The 18183-nt window shown below is 42.1% G+C and overlaps 1 protein-coding gene across 1 annotated transcript; it reads right to left on the bottom strand.

Moving 5' to 3' along the window:
* Positions 1-2321: 2321 nt before the first annotated feature.
* Positions 2322-16513, bottom strand: LOC140992141 (NLR family CARD domain-containing protein 3-like). The gene is made up of 10 exons (XM_073462405.1): positions 16437-16513; positions 15857-16036; positions 15258-15336; positions 14875-15103; positions 10264-12037; positions 9996-10169; positions 7004-7177; positions 6388-6561; positions 4336-4382; positions 2322-4209 (listed from the first exon to the last, which is right to left on the bottom strand). Exons 1-10 carry the CDS (start codon positions 16478-16480, stop codon positions 3674-3676), a joined length of 3411 nt encoding a protein of 1136 aa, XP_073318506.1. The 5' UTR covers positions 16481-16513; the 3' UTR covers positions 2322-3673.
* Between the last annotated feature and the right edge of the window lie 1670 nt (positions 16514-18183).

Genomic DNA, 18183 nt, shown 5'->3' on the forward strand with positions numbered 1-18183 from the left:
GACTGGCCAGAGTATTCTGTTACGGTTTCACCAGAATACTGAGTTGGACCCAGAAGCAGACACTGACTCAGGGTTGCAAAAATAACAGTACAAGTTTATTGGCTCAAAAAAGGGAAAACAAAAGGCGAGCACGTGAGAGCCACTTCACGAACTGAGGGATATCCAAAAGTGGACAGGCAGGCAGGCAGGCAGGCACCGGGAAACACACCCCCGGATCTGGAGACAGGCAAAAATACAAAAAAAGGGTTAGCTTACAAGCTGGTTAACACGAGAGGCGATACACACAGGAGTGGCCGAGACAGAAGTGATACCGCGTATGAAGACTGATACTCTGGCGAGGATAGGAGGGAAGCCGGGGTTCTTATACAGCCAGGTAATGAAGATGATGAGGAACACCTGGTGCTGCCTGCCGGTGAAGCCGCGCCCCTGCCATACAACCACACACACACTAAACAGACCCAGCGAAAAGGAAGGCTTAAAGGGTGACAGGAAAAAACACAGATCACACCATGACATAATTGTCGTAAAAGTACTCAATTACTTTCCACCACTGACAGAGACAACAACATGATGATGATGATACAAGTAGTTTTATATTCAGCTACTTTAGCAGACGAGGAAGATTTCAGTGATCGTGTGTGAACTTCCTTTTTTTAATAAATTGACATCTTTCAGTCTTATTATAAACTCATCAGACCTGTTGAGGTGACGAGCTGAAACCCAAACCTGAACCTTTAGCATGAATCCATCTTAAAAAGCGTCTTCAGAAGTCACAAGACAGAGATGATATTACATATTCAGACTGAGGCCACGTTACTGTGAGTTATGGCTCACTCGCTAATCGTTTCATAAACAAAGTAAGATTTAAACAAAACGGAATAATTTGTACAAGTTTTAAACTCTTTGCTCTGAACATCAACGTTCAAAACCATAAAGGATCTGATGGACTTCAACAGCCACAAAACACTGAGAAACACAATGATTGTTGTAAATAGGTTCCTGTTTTAGCGAAGAGGCACAAGGTTAGTATTTGCTGTTTTGTTGTAATTTTAGTACATGGTTTGTGTCTCTAAATCATTTAGAAGTGCAGAATTTCTTTGAATTGATTTGGTCAGTGAATTAATGTTAGCTTATTTTGCACTAGTATCTCATGCTAATATATTGCTTTTCTTTATCGTTTTATGTGCTTTATTTCCAGCTCTTACGTTGTTGGTTTACATTTGTAATAAATCTGGAAAACATCAGTAAGTGTCTGACCATCTTTCGGGGGATCGGCTACAATTGTCATTAAAATGTGTTTTCTTCTCATATAATAATCACACAAATGAACAGATGTTGACAGTTTATGACGTCACTACGGACATAATTACATGTGTTAACCAACATGATCAAACTTTTTGTTTCATCATTAGAAACATGAAACAAGTCAGAGTGTTTCAGGTGGAGTGTCGAGTACATCTGATCATATTTTACTGTCCATTTACAACTTTGTTCACAATGATTCTTTACAATTAAAGCTACAGACGAGTCGATGTTTCCTGTTTCTGACATTTATGAATGATTGTAGCCAAATGAATACACTGCCGCACACAGGGCACCATATGTAGTGCGTCAAGCAACATTAATGGAAGTTTTGGGTTAAATTTGTCCATCAGTAATAATTAATGATTATCAGGGATAATTAATTTCACTACACATGTTTCACTGTTTGTCGTCCTGGAATCAAATGAGGGAAATGTTCAGTGGTGTTCTGAGGCGGCACAATCACTGACATCTTTTAAATCAGCAGGAAGTCTTTTATTAAACTCAACTCTCAACTCTGACATGTTTTAATCACGTTTCAACCTCGTAAAGATCCTTTTTAACTGTGAAAACTGCTGTATGAATGAAGTTTATTATTATTATTATGACACATACAGAACTCAGCACCAGTGCTTCAACTAATAATGCAACGAACTGTCTCAAACAAATGGACGTCAGTGATGATTCATATTTACAGATTCAAATCCAACAAACATCCTCAAAATACAGTCGGACTTCAACAGCCACAAAACACTGAGAGAAACACAATGATTGTCATTAAAATGTGTTTTTTTCTCATATAATAATCACACAAATGAACAGATGTTGACAGTTTATGACGTCACTACGGACATAATTACATGTGTGAACCAACACGATCAAACTTTTGGTTTCATCATTAGAAACACATGAAACAAGTCAGAGTGTTTCAGGTGGAGTGTCGAGTACATTTGATCATATTTTACTGTCCATTTACAACTTTGTTCACAATGACTCTTTACAATTAAAGCTACAGATGATCCACACACAACTAAATGCTTTATTTAAATTTTCCCAAAAGATAAATCAATACATTTTACAAATATTTCTTGATTTTACTGTAACAAGAGACAAAAGCTTTATGGCAAGCCTTTTTAAGAGACTGGATATGTATTGCAGATATCCACAATTTAAATCTTCCTAGTCGAAAAGAACATTTCTGATATCCATGGCATTCTTTCTAGAACTAATGACGTCACTTTTGCCATTCATGTACATAGCAGAATGAGCCAGACAGGAAGTCAGACAGCGGAACGGCATAGTGCATCTGAACAACTTTCAAAATAAAACACCCTGTACAGACCCAGGATTTACAGCACAAAAAATGTCGTAAATATTAACAATAAACACACATGACAAAATTATTTGACTATGTAGCTACTCAACCACAGTGCAAGCACACAAATCAGGGAGAAATTATGAAATAAACACATTCTGAGCAAGTCAACAACATAAGGCAGACATGGCGCTCTGCTTCTGAAATGCTCCCAGTGGGATATGAAGCTGCGTGGAGGACGGAACAAAACAGCATTGCACACGACAGGTAACGGAGAAATGCCCAGTGGAATCAAGCACAGTGAGAAATATCTGTAATTCAATTCAGTTAAAGATATCTCTAACTGTTCTTTTGACTAGACTAAATTACTTCACAATGTATTAACAACGAGCCAAAATTATATATCTGTAAATTTAATGGTAGTCAGATTATGTTAATAAATGTTAAGAAGGCTTGCTATGAAAACTTCCATCTACAAAGGATCGGAAGTGGTCCTCCAGTTTACATTGTAAATGAAGAATCTTTACAATCAGTTTGAATCATTTTGTACAAAGTTCACTGATGAATTTATTACAAGAAGCTGAAAGATTGATGTGACTGTGATCCTGTTGTGATGGCCGTCGGCCATTTTGTCCCTGTTCTCTTTGTGTTCCTCCATTTTAGGTCTGGCTGGTTCCTCCCCTCTTGTTTCAGACACCTGCTCAGACTCTATATAAGAGTCCTGGAAACCAAGATGGCTCTCTCTCCCTCTTGGATGGCAGATGCCTCCTGGGCACTCAGCAGGGTTGTTTGACTTTTTGTTATGTTTGTTTGGTTCTTTGGGTTTTTTGTGATCACACCTGCATCCATACACCTTACACCTCACCACTGATTACTGATTTTCACAGGGAGTAAGTTTGATTTGAGTTGTCTTTATTAAAGTTACATTACTTTTAACTGTCACTGTGTGGACCTCCCCCTTCTTTGTTATGCTCTCCCACGAGCTGGGCATAACACTGTACAGACTCAACTGTTCAGCACTGACAATGTTTCTGTGACAGGAGGAGACTCTGCAGACTAAACACCACACAGACACACTGAACCAGAACTGTACCAGAACCCAAATCCAGGATAAAGAGGTTCAGTGAATGTGGTGCTGAAGGTGTGGAGGTGGATCAGTGAGTCAGAGGAGACTCTGTAGAAGGACAGAGTGCCAGCAGGACAGTCCACATACACTGCTGCTCTACCAGAGGGGGGGGAGGAGGAGGAGGAGCAGATGTGCGTTTGTCTGTTATTGTGCCAGACAGAGTAACGACCATTAACACACCACAGACACCAGGACTGATCATTCAGTCCAAACACACAGTCATTACTGCCTCCTTTCCTGCTGATTCTTCTGTAACTCACTGATATATAAACTTCTTCTCTCCACTCGACCTCCCAGTAACAGCGACCAGTCAGACCAGTTATACACAGCAGCTGAGGACCCTCAAACCTCTCTGGATGATCAGGATATGACTGAACCTCCTTCACACGTCTCATCTTCCTGTTGTTGTCAGACAGTTTGATGAGTCTGCTGACTGTGTTTGTGTCGACTATGAGCTCACAGGAATCTGATGGAGAGAAAAAGACACAACACAGCTGCAGTTATTAATGTATCATCAGTGTGGTGATGACATCACAGATGTGACTGAGTGATGTCACAGTGTGAAGCTGAATCAAAGTAAAAACACACTCACACTTCCTCAGACCTGGTGTCAACCATCGGACTCCAGCAGGCTCCACCCTGAAAGGAGGAGGGGGGTCAGAGCAGCACATCCTCTTTCAGCATGCAAACATGGACATGACATGACTCATACACAGAAACACAACATGTCCATCAGGCTGCTTCTCCCTGTTCTCCCTTTTTATGGTTTGGTCTTGAATTCATATCTCAAAAGTGCAAAACCCACCGGCTTCACATGGCTGCCTACGTATATGTATCATTGAGTATTGAGTATACTTCAGTGTGTGTTTGGCAGGCAGTGTGCAGTTAGGGTGACCAGATCCCAATCAGCCAAATGTGGGACAAAGGGCATGTTTGTGTGGGACAATGTGGGACACGTCACCAATGTGTGGACGTAGTCTAAAATGTTCATATATTGTCTCTCTAACTTTAAAAAATAAACATTTCTATTCTGCCTGGTAGCTCATAACAGCTTTACCTGCTGGCTGATTCAGTAGCACACAATATGACTATACAGGTTACAGGTAAGAGCTTTATTTACCATGTGAAGGACTTAACAATTATTATATTTTAAGCAGTGCTGTTTATATTTTAGAAACATCTGAAGCCACTGAAAGAAAATGTTGTGTGTGTGTTTCTGTCACTTCGTGGGGAAACCATTGGTGTTTTTAATTGTCTCAAACAACTCTCCACGGAGGCAGGTGCAAGCACATCCTGAACTACAGCTGCTGATTTTGTTCGACCACGTGACATTTTTAAAAAAATCTCCAAGTCTGGGAAAATGACGGTAGCTAGCTTACAACCACAGTCTGCTGACCTGTATGACTGGGAGTGCTGCACAGTGTGGTAAATGCTGCTTATTTCAGCTGCTGTTACCATGTCTGTCTGGCGTCATCTTTGGGTTTCAGGAGGAATGTTTTCATATCTTTTTGAGCCACACGTTTCTTATGAGACCCGCAGGTACTGTGTCACTTCAGGCCGTATTCCCCAGAGAAATAACTCTGGCAAAGTTCGCAAAAACTTTGTCGTTTTTTTGTGGTAGTTTCCATTATATTTTGCTAAATATATGTTCTATATTTTCCAGTGTCCCCTTGCTTCCAGTCTTTGTGCTAAGCTAGGCTAAACATGTCCTGGACCTGTCTCTGTACAAGATGAAACTGATTCAATCCCAGGTAAGAGGGCAAAAAAGGACATATCACAAAATGATAAAAAGTTCATTAACATGCAGAGATCTGTTTAAACTGCAACAGGTCTACACTTGCACAGTGTAGCGTGATGTTTATCCGCTTTACAAACTGCACGTCCTTCTGCTTCATGTTCCACCTGTACAGTAAACATCTAGAGTTATCTCAGCGATTTTCATCCATAACTTAGTGAAAATACTTCACTTTTCACAGTTTGCTTTGTATATATTGTTAAAAGTTTACAGTTCATTTTTGCATATAGTCTTTTTAGCATTTTTGATCATTTGGAAAATCACGTAGGTTTTTTTTAACTTTAGCTAGCTTCCTAAAAAGCTCTGCATAAACACATTATAGTAAAACCGTTTACCCTACTCTCTGATTGGTGATTTAAATCCCGTATCCAGCAATCAGGTCAGAGGTTTACTGCTCGCTGTCACAAGACGGTGTTTGTCAGTTACTTTAATTTTTGGCAGCCTTTCCAAGCATCAAGTATAAGAACATAACCAAAGCGACCTAACTAAGAGATGATCATTATTATTCACTTCACTTGTCAGTGGATTTACTGTTCTGTCCGGTCAGTGTACACATGTAGAGTTGGAACTGAAAGCAAAAGGATGTGCAGTTCATAAAGCGGATACATGTCACACTACAATGTGCAAGTGGAGAATTATTACTAACACACAATTATGGAGAAAGATACATAAATATCTCCATTTTATGGTCAACCAGTATTTATGTTGTAGGCAAATGAAAAAGGCGTCCTACATGTGTGATTGTTTACATAATGCTCAAATCCACAATTAACCGAAACAAGAATATGTTTCCAGCTCTTCCTCCTCTATCACACTGACTGTCTGTGGCTGCAGCAGGTCTCTTCATACCTGAGAGTGTCCAATCTCCAGCCTGGATCCTCCAGTCGAGCAGACAGCTGCTTCACTCCTGAGTCTCCTGGATGATTGTAGCTCAGGTCCAGTTCTGTCAGATGGGAGGGGTTGGAGTCCAGAGCTGAGGCCAGAGAAGTACAGCCTTCCTCTGTGACCAGACAGCCTGACAGCCTGCAGACACAGAAAACAAAACACATGGAAGAACATCTGGGGGTACTGCATGTTCCCGTTTAGAGGGTATAATCTTTATCATGTTCACCATCTTAGTTTATGCTATTTTGCTAATTAGCACTAACACACAAAGTACAGCAAGAACGATGGTAATGTCATTAGTTTTGCAGGTATTTGGTCATAAACCAAACCATAAAAGTTATCAGATTCAAATGCCATTGGTCAAAGTTTGGAAAAAAGTGGAGGACAGACTGATGGACCTATATTACCATCCATAAAACCAAGCTGCTATCATGTGCTTAAAAAGAATGAAGCTGTGATCAAAAAGGGAGAAAAAAGCCTTCATATTGGCAGACACAATCATACACAGATTAGCTACTCATCCACAAATCTCACTCAGTTTTAAAATTGTCATCAGTTGAACTGTTTAATGAATCCTGACCTGAGAATTTCAAGTAAACAGTGTTTACTCTCCAGTCCAGGAAACAGTAGCTTCACTCCTGAATCCTGCAGGTCGTTGTTACTCAGGTCCAGCTCTCTCACACTAGAGGACTGGGAGCTGAGAACTGAGGACAGAGCTTCACAGCTTCTCTCTGAGAAGTTACAGCCTCTTAGTCTGAAGAGAAAATAATAAATAAGATAATAAATAACATTGGTGTTAAAATATGGAGTCTGGACTTTTGGTGATGAAGTAAACATATAATCTAGGTGCTGTATCGTAGGCAACTGGACTTGTTTCAGTTTCTTGAAGACGTTTCACCTCTCATCCAAGAGGCTTTTTCAGTTCTAACTAACTGGAGGGGAGTTTGCAGGCTTTTAAACTCTGTGTGGGTGTGACTTTACAGAGTCGTTAAGGACACATGTGAGGCAAGCAGTTTCCCCCTGATAAGGTTTGTCAGCAGCACATCCACTGAGGTGGACTCTGTAACATCAGTCAGGATCTCAGTGTTGTGGAAGTCCAGAGGAAGTCGACACTCATCCAGACCATCAAAGATGAACACAACCTTATGGTGATAAGTAATGTCTTAGGCCACCTCCTCTGTTCAAAGACAGTCGTTCCAGTTTGACATAGATGGATTCCTTTACTCCTCTTTCAAACCATCTGTCTTCTCTGGCTAAGATGTTTACATTGTTGTTCTCAAAGGAATGATTTTTCTCCTTCTGATGTAAGTGGACAGCAGAGTCTTGACCTGAGGAGTTGGCTCTCCTGTGTTGTGCCATTCGTTTATGAAGGTTGTTTTGTCTCCCCAGTGTACAAATCTGTGCAGTCCTGGCTGCATTATACAGCATAAATTACTTTACTTCTATTATCTTTTAGTGCTAAAAGATCCAGAGCAGACAGAGAGGAGGAGACGAGAAAACGTAACATCTCCATTCCCTATGTCGGTTGAACATCTGAGAAACTCAGGAGGATCTTTAATAAACATCATATCCTGGTTCACTATAAAGCAACACTAGGTAGTTTTTCGACCTTAAAATAATGTTTCTAAACTCAGTTAAGTGGTAGAAAAACGGTTAATAGGATGAATGGTGACGTCTCTGCAGCCTGAAGGGGGTCGCGCCGGCAGAAACCGCACTGTGTAACTTCCCAGAGCGGGTAGGAACCTATCTGACGTAAAGGCGTCTAGTGCGACCTGCTTTACGGCATACGTCACAGATTTATTCGTCGGTGGATTTAGCCAGCAGCTACTTGGATTTTTCGTAAACCAACGCCATAGCCAAGCCAGCTAAAAAGGCCAAGAAGGTATTGTCTGAGGAGGCGAAGAAAAGAAAAACAGAAAGTGATAGAACAGAGCCCGGACACGGATAAATATTAGACCAGCTTATACTTGGTGGTGCAAGCTGAAAGAAGAAATGGGTTTCAAGACTGATGGCGACCTAGCCTAGCCTTGATGCTACTGGATTTGTAAGTCATATATTACATATATACATATTTATTACCTCACCAACTTTTACTTTGAGTTGATTTGTTGTTATGTGGTGTTCATTGGGGCACTATTTATCCACAGCTTATAACCGTAATAAAGCCGGGAGATAATCTAATGCTGTCCGTTTCGATAGCTTGCACGTCTTCATGTGGTGACTGTAAACGATGACTAACTTACTAAAACACTACGAACGTCTTGTCTTGAGAAGTTCCAGATTCCTTAGTTCATGCAGATAATCAACATAATTGTTGAACAGTGTGGTCTGGAGGTAACGTTAGGCTATTGTTGTTATGGGTAATGTTAGCATGCTACTTACTGTTGTCGTACCGAGTTGGTTGTAGTTATTACGCCGAACACAACGTCACAACTTGCGATTGTATTTAGTAACTCCCGAAAACATAACATTTTCAGACGTTACTAAACACATTCACACCCAAGCATCGTGTTTTGGAAGTAATTTAGTCGGTGCAATCACTATAACCAACTCGGTATGAGAATAATTTTAGCATGCTAATGTGCTGTGCAGCCTATATGCTAACAAACTACCAACTGCTATTTCTGAATCTAGCTTGTTGTTGGCACTCAAGTGAGGTTTTTTCAGATGATTTCGTGATTCGCCGGCTCCGCCAACAAATTCACATGTATTCATTTTCCCCAGGGATGCTTATACGGCGACAGTATTTATGACACTGGTAACAGATAATTGCGCTTCTCAACCAGCCGGGGGTAGTAATGAGTCCAAACTACCTAGTGTTGCTTTAAACCTACCAACACACTGAGGCAGAAACTTGTCCATCCGACGGACAAAACACCCAGGCATAAACAGAGTAATGTAGTTGAACACAGGAGGTGGCCTAAGACATTAACTATCACCCACCTACAATACTGTACTGAGTTCTCTCCCCAGACAGGCTTAACAACCATTCACACCTGGGCTCACCTGGCCCTAACAACGCACATGAAGGACGGTTGGGTCAACGATCCACAATTAGCCCTAACGACTCTGAAACTCAGAGCTCACACGTGTCCTTAACGACTCTGTAAGAACACTCCCACACAGAGTTCAAAAGCCTGCAGTTAGTTAGAACTGAAGAAGCCTCTTGGATGAGAGGTGAAACATCTTCAAGAAACTGAAACAAGTCCAGTTGCCTACGATACAGCACCTAGATTTACCATGACCTGGATGACTGAGAACCTTCATCAACATATAATCTCTTCTTAGGACATGTTTAAGCTCTTGCTGTTCTACTCTGAGTAGCTGGAGACATGATTATTCCTGAATCAGTATTAAACAGAAAATCAATGATGAGTTGCATGATATCAAAATATGAGGTTTTCAATCTCATATCTCAGTTCATATTTTGGAAAGACAACATGTGAATATGAATTTGAACCAAATATGTTGTTTAAATTTTAAATAGTGAAAGAGGAGTTGCTGTTTGAATTAACATTAGTCAAAATTTACACAATTAAAATACTTTAAGACAAACTATGACTTAATCTTACTCCAGACTTTCCAGTTTACAATGTGGACTCTTCAGTCCAGGAAACAGCAGCTTCACTCCTGAATCCTGCAGGTTGTTGTTACTCAGGTCCAACTCTCTCAGACTAGAGGACTGGGAGCTGAGAACTGAGGACAGAGCTTCACAGCTTCTCTCTGAGAGGTGACAGCCACTCAGTCTGGAGAGACAACAGGAAGTTAACAGGTATTAAGTTATTTATTTTTATCTCCAGTTGAAAGATGGCAGTATATTTAATAACAAATCCCACTTACAGCGCTTTGTTGGAGGCTTTGACCACTGGCAGCAGCCTCCGAAGAGCCTCCTCTGAAGCAGAGTATTTCTTCAGGTCAAACACATCCAGATCTTTTTCTGATGACAGTAAGATGAAGACCAGAGCTGACCACTGAGCAGGAGACAGTTTCTCTGTGGAGAGACGTCCTGATGTCAGGTAGTGTTGGATCTCCTCCACTAGAGAATGATTGTTCAGTTCATTCAGACAGTGGAACAGATTGATGCTTCTCTCTGCAGGCAGAGTCTCTTCAAACTTCTTCTTGATGTAACCGACTGTTTCCTGATCGGTCTGTGAGCTACTTCCTGTCTGTGTCTGCAGACCTTGTAGGAGATTCTGATTGGTCTGCAGTGAAAGTCCCAGGAAGAAGCGGAGGAACAAGTCCAGGTGTCCATTGGGACTCTTTAAGGCCTCGTCCACAGCACTCTGGTAGAGATGTGTCTCTGCAGATTGACGGTCTGTTGTTTGTTCCTCTGACATCAGATTGACTCCAGAGTTGATGAACGTCAGATGGACATGAAGAGCAGCCAGAAACTCCTGAACACTCAGATGGACGAAGCAGAACACCTTGTCCTGGTACAGTCCTCTCTCCTCTTTAAAGATCTGTGTGAACACTCCTGAGTACACTGAGGCTGCTCTGATATCGATGCCACACTCCGTCAGGTCTGATTCATAGAAGATCAGGTTTCCTTTCTGCAGCTGCTCAAAAGCCAGTTTTCCCAGAGACTCAATCATCTTCCTGCTCTCTGGAGTCCAGTGTGGATCTGTCTCAGCTCCTCCATCATACTTGGTGTTCTTCACTTTGGCCTGAACCACCAGGAAGTGGATGTACATCTCAGTCAGGGTCTTGGGCAACTCTCCTCGCTCTCTGGCCTTCAACACATCCTCCAGAACTGTAGCAGTGATCCAGCAGAAGACTGGGATGTGGCACATGATGTGGAGGCTTCGTGATGTCTCGATTTGGAAGATGATTCTGCTGGCCTGCTTCTTGTCTCTGAATCTCTTCCTGAAGTACTCCTCCTTCTGTGGGTCAGTGAACCCTCTGACCTCTGTCACCATGTCAACACACTCAGGAGGGATCTGATTGGCTGCTGCAGGTCGTGTGGTTATCCAGAGGCGAGCAGAGGGAAGCAGGTTTCCCCTGATGAGGTTTGTCAGCAGCACATCCACTGAGGTGGACTCTGTAACATCAGTCAGTATTTTAGTGTTGTGGAAGTCCAGAGGAAGTCGACACTCATCCAGACCGTCAAAGATGAACACAACCTGGAACTCTTCAAAGCTGCAGATTTCTTTGGTTTCAGTGAAGAAGTGATGAACAAGCTCCACCAAGCTGAACTTTTTCTCTTTCAGCACATTCAGCTCTCTGAAAGTGAATGGAAATGTGAACTGTATGTCCTGGTTGGCTTTGTCTTCAGCCCAGTCCAGAGTAAACTTCTGTGTTAAGACTGTTTTCCCAATGCCAGCCACTCCCTTTGTCATCACTGTTCTGATTGGTTCATCTCTTCCAGGTGAGGCTTTAAAGATGTCTTCTTGTCTGACTGTTGTTTCTGGTCTGCCTGGTTTCCTGGATGCTGTTTCAATCTGTCTGACCTCATGTTCATCATTGACCTCTGCAGTCCCTCCCTCTTTGATGTAGAGCTCTGTGTAGATCTGATTCAGAAGGGTTGGGTTTCCTGCTTTAGCGATCCCCTCAAACACACACTGGAACTTCTTCTTCAGGTTAGATTTGAGGTGAAGTTGGCACATGGCAGGAGATTCTGAAAGTACGAGTAACACCATTGAGCATTCTCTCAAATAAATATAAACACTACTTTTTTCTGAAAAAAAAAGGCATGGAGTAGATAAATGTCCATAATGAAGACAAATATGAATAATATACACAAAGTAAGAGGGAAAAGTATTATTTTTACTTAATTTCTTCAAGGAGTTGCCTGTTGAGCCAACAGCAACTTTGCAAACCTGACTGACTGTGGGAGAGCTAGTCCCACTGTAATAGTGAATTAACACTAAATACATGGTCAGTACACAAAATTAACGCTAATTTCGTGTATTTGCAAGAGTTGAAAATATTCAACTTAAGTGAAAAATTTGCTTGTCTCAGGGCTTTGCGTGGGGATGGCCAGGCTTAGTGAGGTGGGGCAGCCATTACTCAGCTGCTCAAGGCTGGCCAGCTCTGGAGGAGAGAGTCAGTGCAGAGCCAACCCTTCTGGAGGAAGAATCACCCAGTGTCACATCAGATTCTGGTCTGCTCCAGAACTGTTCACCAGTGGGAGTTAAAACTTTGGGATTAAAAAGTGGATTTTTCTTCACTCCTGTTCATCAACCTGACTGCAGCAGTGATCCACAGAAGGTGACCTCCATTATCAGGTGTTTATGTTTTGTAATGTTGACTGCTGACTGGAGGGTAGGGTTAGGGGAAGGGTTAGTGTGTGTCACAGGGCTTTGCCAAGCATTGTGTGGGGAGGGCCGTGCAGAGAGGGGAGGGGCAGAGCCGCAGCTCAGAGCCAGCCAGCTCTCGAGGAGATAGTCGAGTGTGGCCAGACCTTCTGGAGGAATAAACAACCGGGGTCACATCAGATTCTGCTCTGATCAGGAGCTGTTTACCGAGGAGAGTTCACGGATTACTTTTTAACTTTTGGGATCAAAGGATGATTTATCCTTCTGTGTGGAATTGATGCCATACCTACAGTGTAGCAACTGCGTAGGTACATGACCTGCACCATAGCCTTACGTGTACCTCCCCAGAAAAGTAACTGCACCACAACGACTGTGATTAGTCCACTTGGAAGCATTGCATTTTCCAGCTTCTCCTCAGGTGCTTGTCGGTGGTGCTAATACCAGGTACTATGACCTGCAGTTTACCCAGTAAACACACCCTGCCTTTTCAGCTGTTGCAGTCGAAATGACAGCCTGGGTGCTGCTCTTCTTGGGTTGGGTGGGTTGCCCCGCAACGAGCAGTGGTGTGGCAAACTCCCAAAACCAAGTCCTTCTAGCTTGGTGTGTATGAAGGGGCAGCCCTCCCGAAGAACACTCTGCCTGTCCTCTCTCTAGCCCAGAGACACAGCTTTAAACCAAGGAGTCGGTGTGTTTAAAGGTGAAAGTACAGTGGACAATGCACTCACCACCGCCACCAAAGCGGGTCCCACCAGCACTCATCCGTTCTGGTGTGCGCTGGAATATTAATGTTTTTATTATTTATTCATTTATTCATTTTTATTTTATTAATGTTTTCTAAGATTGTACTAGTTTTTTATTATTTTTTGTTGTCTGCCGCTTGCGCTCAAATTCCCGTGAGCTGGAATGGGCCAGAAACTTGAAACTTGGCTCAATGATTGGAAATGATGTGCATCAACTTTGATTAAAATATGAGCCCAGTCGGCCAGATGGTGGCGCTGTAATTAAGGTTTGAAAATGCGTTTTTCAGAAGGCCACGCCCCTCACACCGTAAGTCTGATTGACTTGAAATTTGACACACAAGTGCAGCTCAATGTGCTCTACAAAAAAGCCTCTTGGACCATAAAGGTCCGCTTGACTAGATTTTTTGATAATTTGCATAATGTGAAAAACAGTAAAATGAATAAAACTTTTGAAAGATTGACCCTATCAACACCAAATTTGGTAAACAGCCTCGGGGGATGAAAATACAAGTTTCTTTTATAAATGAGCCAGATTGGTCAAAAAACATGGCCGCCACGGACCAATGAATTTTCGCAATGGGCGGAGCTTAGAAATGATTGGCCATAACTCCTACACCCTTTGCCCTATCATCACAAAACTTGGTGGGCAGGTTCACAACGGGACTGGGAATCTGCCTACCAAAGCATTTTGAGCTCAACCTATAGGGGGCGCTATAAATGCCACACATGCGTATCTCAAAGACCATTAGACGGAATTTCATCAAATTTGGTATGCACGCTCTAGGGGTGACTATTAACTAATATCTTGACTTCCATGTTGATAGGTGAAAGTGTGTGTGGCCTGTTCGTCATTAACCGTCATTGTTTGCGTTTTAATCATTTATGGCGAGCCGGAAGGACCTAGAGACACGAAACTTGGTACGTCGAGTATAAATGACATCCAAATGCTGCTCAAAACATTTGATCCCATTCGGCCTAATGGGGGTGCTATAATTTTGATTTACTTTTGATTTGATCTGATTTAAACACATGAAACATTAGCCTACATGACATTTTGAGAAATCTGGGGCTTATCATGGGTATGTGTTGCACAGATCTTTGAGGAACACAGCGGCCAATGTCATCAACTGCGGGGGATGAGGGTCTGGGTGGCTGGTTTGGGACGAAAGAGGTCAGAACCCGCAGATTGCCGCTTGCGGCTATATTTCTACTTAGACTTGCCCTGTACTTCACAAAATATTGAACTGCAGTTGCAGACTTACATTTCTGCTGATTAATTGTATTGTATGAGTCAATTCATTGTTTCTCAGGAAAATCCTACATATTTTATCTCTAATCCATGTTCTGTGGAGTTTGATTGGAAATGGAACAAACAAAAAATGGGCAAAGGGCAGATGGTCAACAGGTATCAACAGTCTCTCATTTATCCGTCATATTAATCTAAGAAATCCTCTTACTGCTCTGCAGACAGTCAGCCAGCTCCTCCTGCTTCATTCTCCTCAGGAAGTGAAGTGTGATCTTCAGAAATGCCTCTCTGCTGCCCCTCCTCTGCTCTTCATCCTCACCATCCAACACCTCCTCATCCTCCCTCTGACTCTCAAGGCATTCTGGGTAATCTGAACTCAGAACCTTCTGGACCTTCTTCAGCTCGTTCTTCACAAAAGTCACAATGTTCTCCTCCAGCAGCTGGAACAGAATATTATGTGAATGAGAACATTTAACATCATGCAGCCAAACATCAGATCCATGTTGGACAGATTCACCACTGGTCAGTAAAGTGCAGCATGGAGATTATTGTGAACAGACTGGATGTAAAAGTAGTTGTTGTTCATGTACAGACCATAAATATGGAGTCCAGGTGTGTTTGATGCTGCCGGGCAGACGGACCTCTGGGAACCTCTGAGCTCTCCTGGTCGACTCTGTGGAGGAATCATGAAGAATCAGCCACATCATGTCTGTCCACTCAGAGACAAACACTGATGTTATGATGGTTTAGTAGTCGATGACTGGCAGCCATCTGCCAACATTCATTGGCTTAACCCTCCAACCCCTCCAAGTTCCTCAAGCTCTTTTACTTAAGCATTAAAATAATTAAATATGAAAGTCATATCCAACAAGCAAAAAACAAACATCTTAGCCAGCGATTTTTGTACAAGAGATCTCAAAACTAGAAATCTGAAACAAACACAGTATTGTTGGTTGTATTGCGAATATTTTCCTTGCATTTGGTCTGAACATGGCATTATACTCATGCAGCCATCAGACAACAGCTAGAATGTGTGTAAAGAAAATGAATAAATGTAAGTGAAGCAGAAGTGAGTGAAAACATGAATCAGTAAAGAAGAACGATGCTGAAAAAAACAAGTCTAAACAAACTTCTCTGAATAAATAACAGTTAAAACATGAATCAGTCATATTTTCACGTTATTAACAGCTCACCTCTTTACAGTAGAAGGTTTTTCTTCTTTAAAATGAATATAAAAATCCTTTGACTCGTCACTCTTGAAGGACACACAGCTGGGTTCAGGTCCAGGTTCAGGTCCAGGTTCAGGTCCAGGTTCAGGTTCAGGTTCAGGTTCAGGTTCAGGTCCAGGTTCAGGTCCAGTAGAGGCTGGTCTCCTGTTGGACAGAGAAGAAGACCACCAGACATGTTAATTCACTTTTTATTCTTCAGACACAGAAGCTGCTGGAGTAACTAGCAGCTATCAACAAGAAAAGGATCAACACACCAGAGTTCAACATAACGTGGACTTCAGTGAAATTGTCTCAACTCTCAGTGGTTTCCTGATGGACAGATATTATTATTCGTTGCTCAGGTAAGTTAGTATGCTAATTGCTGTTAGCTAGTTAGCACAGCTGTGCAGTTAACGAAGACAGGAGAGGGAGAGTAGCGAGGGGAGGCTGTGTATTAGCGGTGTAAACAACAGCCTTTGGTTTGTGACAGAAAATGCGTGAGTGCGGCGACTTTACTGCTGAGATCCAGAGTCTTTGTGGGATATGAGACATGAGAACCACTTACTTTCTATCTGATGAATGTTGTTTAAAATCATTGAGACGACCCATTGAACTCTTGAAGGAGACACAGCTGGGCTTAGGTCCAGGTCCAGTTTCAGGTCCAGGTCCAGGTCCAGGTCCAGTGGTTTTAGAGGGAGGGCCTCCCTCCTCTCTGTCCTCACACTGATTCATGCTGCTCAGCTCACACACACTTTCATCTGGAGAGGAAACACAAATCATTCATCTGCACATCAACTGAAATCAGCCTTTGGGTCAGAAACGTCCACTCTCGAAGGACAAAATGTCTGAAAGTTGACTTCCTCTTCTAACATTTAAACTCAGAGCTCATTATTCCAGAACTCACTGACTCTTTTAACACATATTTAACAAAATGGCTGCTACAGGACATCAAACCAAAACTAAATCATGTCATTAAATCCATTTGTATTCTGTTTCTTTTACTGGTCTCTACTAACTAAGTTGCTCACAGCAGTGACATGAAATCTGGAGACAAATATGAAAATGTCTTCTCACAGAAAAGAGACAGTGGACTGAACCAGGACCTGTCTTCACAGATCTGCAGGAAGGAAAGTGATGTCATCAGTGTGAGTTTTATTTCAAAATAAAATAGTTTTGTCACACGGTAACACCCATAGACATTCAGTCTCTCATTTACACATTCACACAGGTACGAATATATTCAGGAAACAGACAGGAACCAGAAACAACGTCTGTAACGTCCTCTGATGATTATAAACGTTAAATACTCCTCATATGTTCAGTAAACAGGTGGCACCAAACCACCGGATGTATTTTATAATGTTTTTATGTGTTTACAGCTGCCAACGTATGTAACTCTGCTACTGTGATGATACATGACGGTTAAATATTGAGTCTGTGTCTATAATAACCAGATCTTTGTATTAATATTATATTTGTATTAATTAAATAAACCTTCAGACTCCTGGATGCCCTCTTACTGCCTCCTCATCAGTGCTGTGCTGTAAATATAACCACAGGTTATTCACCGACACCAACAGCTGCTCTGCAGCCGCGTTTAGTGCGTCAGACAGCGGGAGAGCGGCGGCTCGTCTCGGCCTCCTCCACAGGCTGATTCAGGCAGGAAAAGCTGCCTTCAGTCATCAGTAAGTGGAGCTACACAGTGACAACCACTCTGTGCTCAGATACTGACCAACTAACTCCACTTCTGCTCTGATTATCTCTTATTCACCGGCTCAATCCGCAGGTATCGACACAACATATTTGTCCTGACGCTCCGAGTTTAAACTTGTGAGTTTGGAGAAATAAACAACCGAGCTTCACTTTTCTTGCTGTTTCAGTGTAACAGTGAAAAGTAGAGCTTGTGTTAGCGAGTAAAACATGTCAGAGTCATTACATTACCTTCAGCTGGAGGTTCACACGGAGAAAACTACCTGCGCCACATTTTCAGAGAGTTAAACTAGAATTGGAGGGGAAACACCCGGAGTGTGAGTCAGACTGAGGGGGCTGCAGCAAAAACTCGCTAAATGGAGAGATTTCATAAGGGAGTCTGGGGAGTGTCTCTCCCTCTTCGCCTCCTTGCAGGTGATGTGACTTACAACATGTTGGTGTTGGTGTTGTTACTCTGCTGTGGTGCAAAACGGTCTCAAATTGTTGTAAATGATTGTAAACAACGATTAGATTACCAGAGCTGGGGAGTAATGGAATACATGTAATTGGATTACATAATCAGTGTGACACAACATCTCTGTGAAACTAAACTTTGAACAGGA

This window comes from Pagrus major, chromosome 24 (genome assembly GCF_040436345.1).
Source record: "Pagrus major chromosome 24, Pma_NU_1.0".
NCBI lineage: Eukaryota > Metazoa > Chordata > Actinopteri > Spariformes > Sparidae > Pagrus > Pagrus major.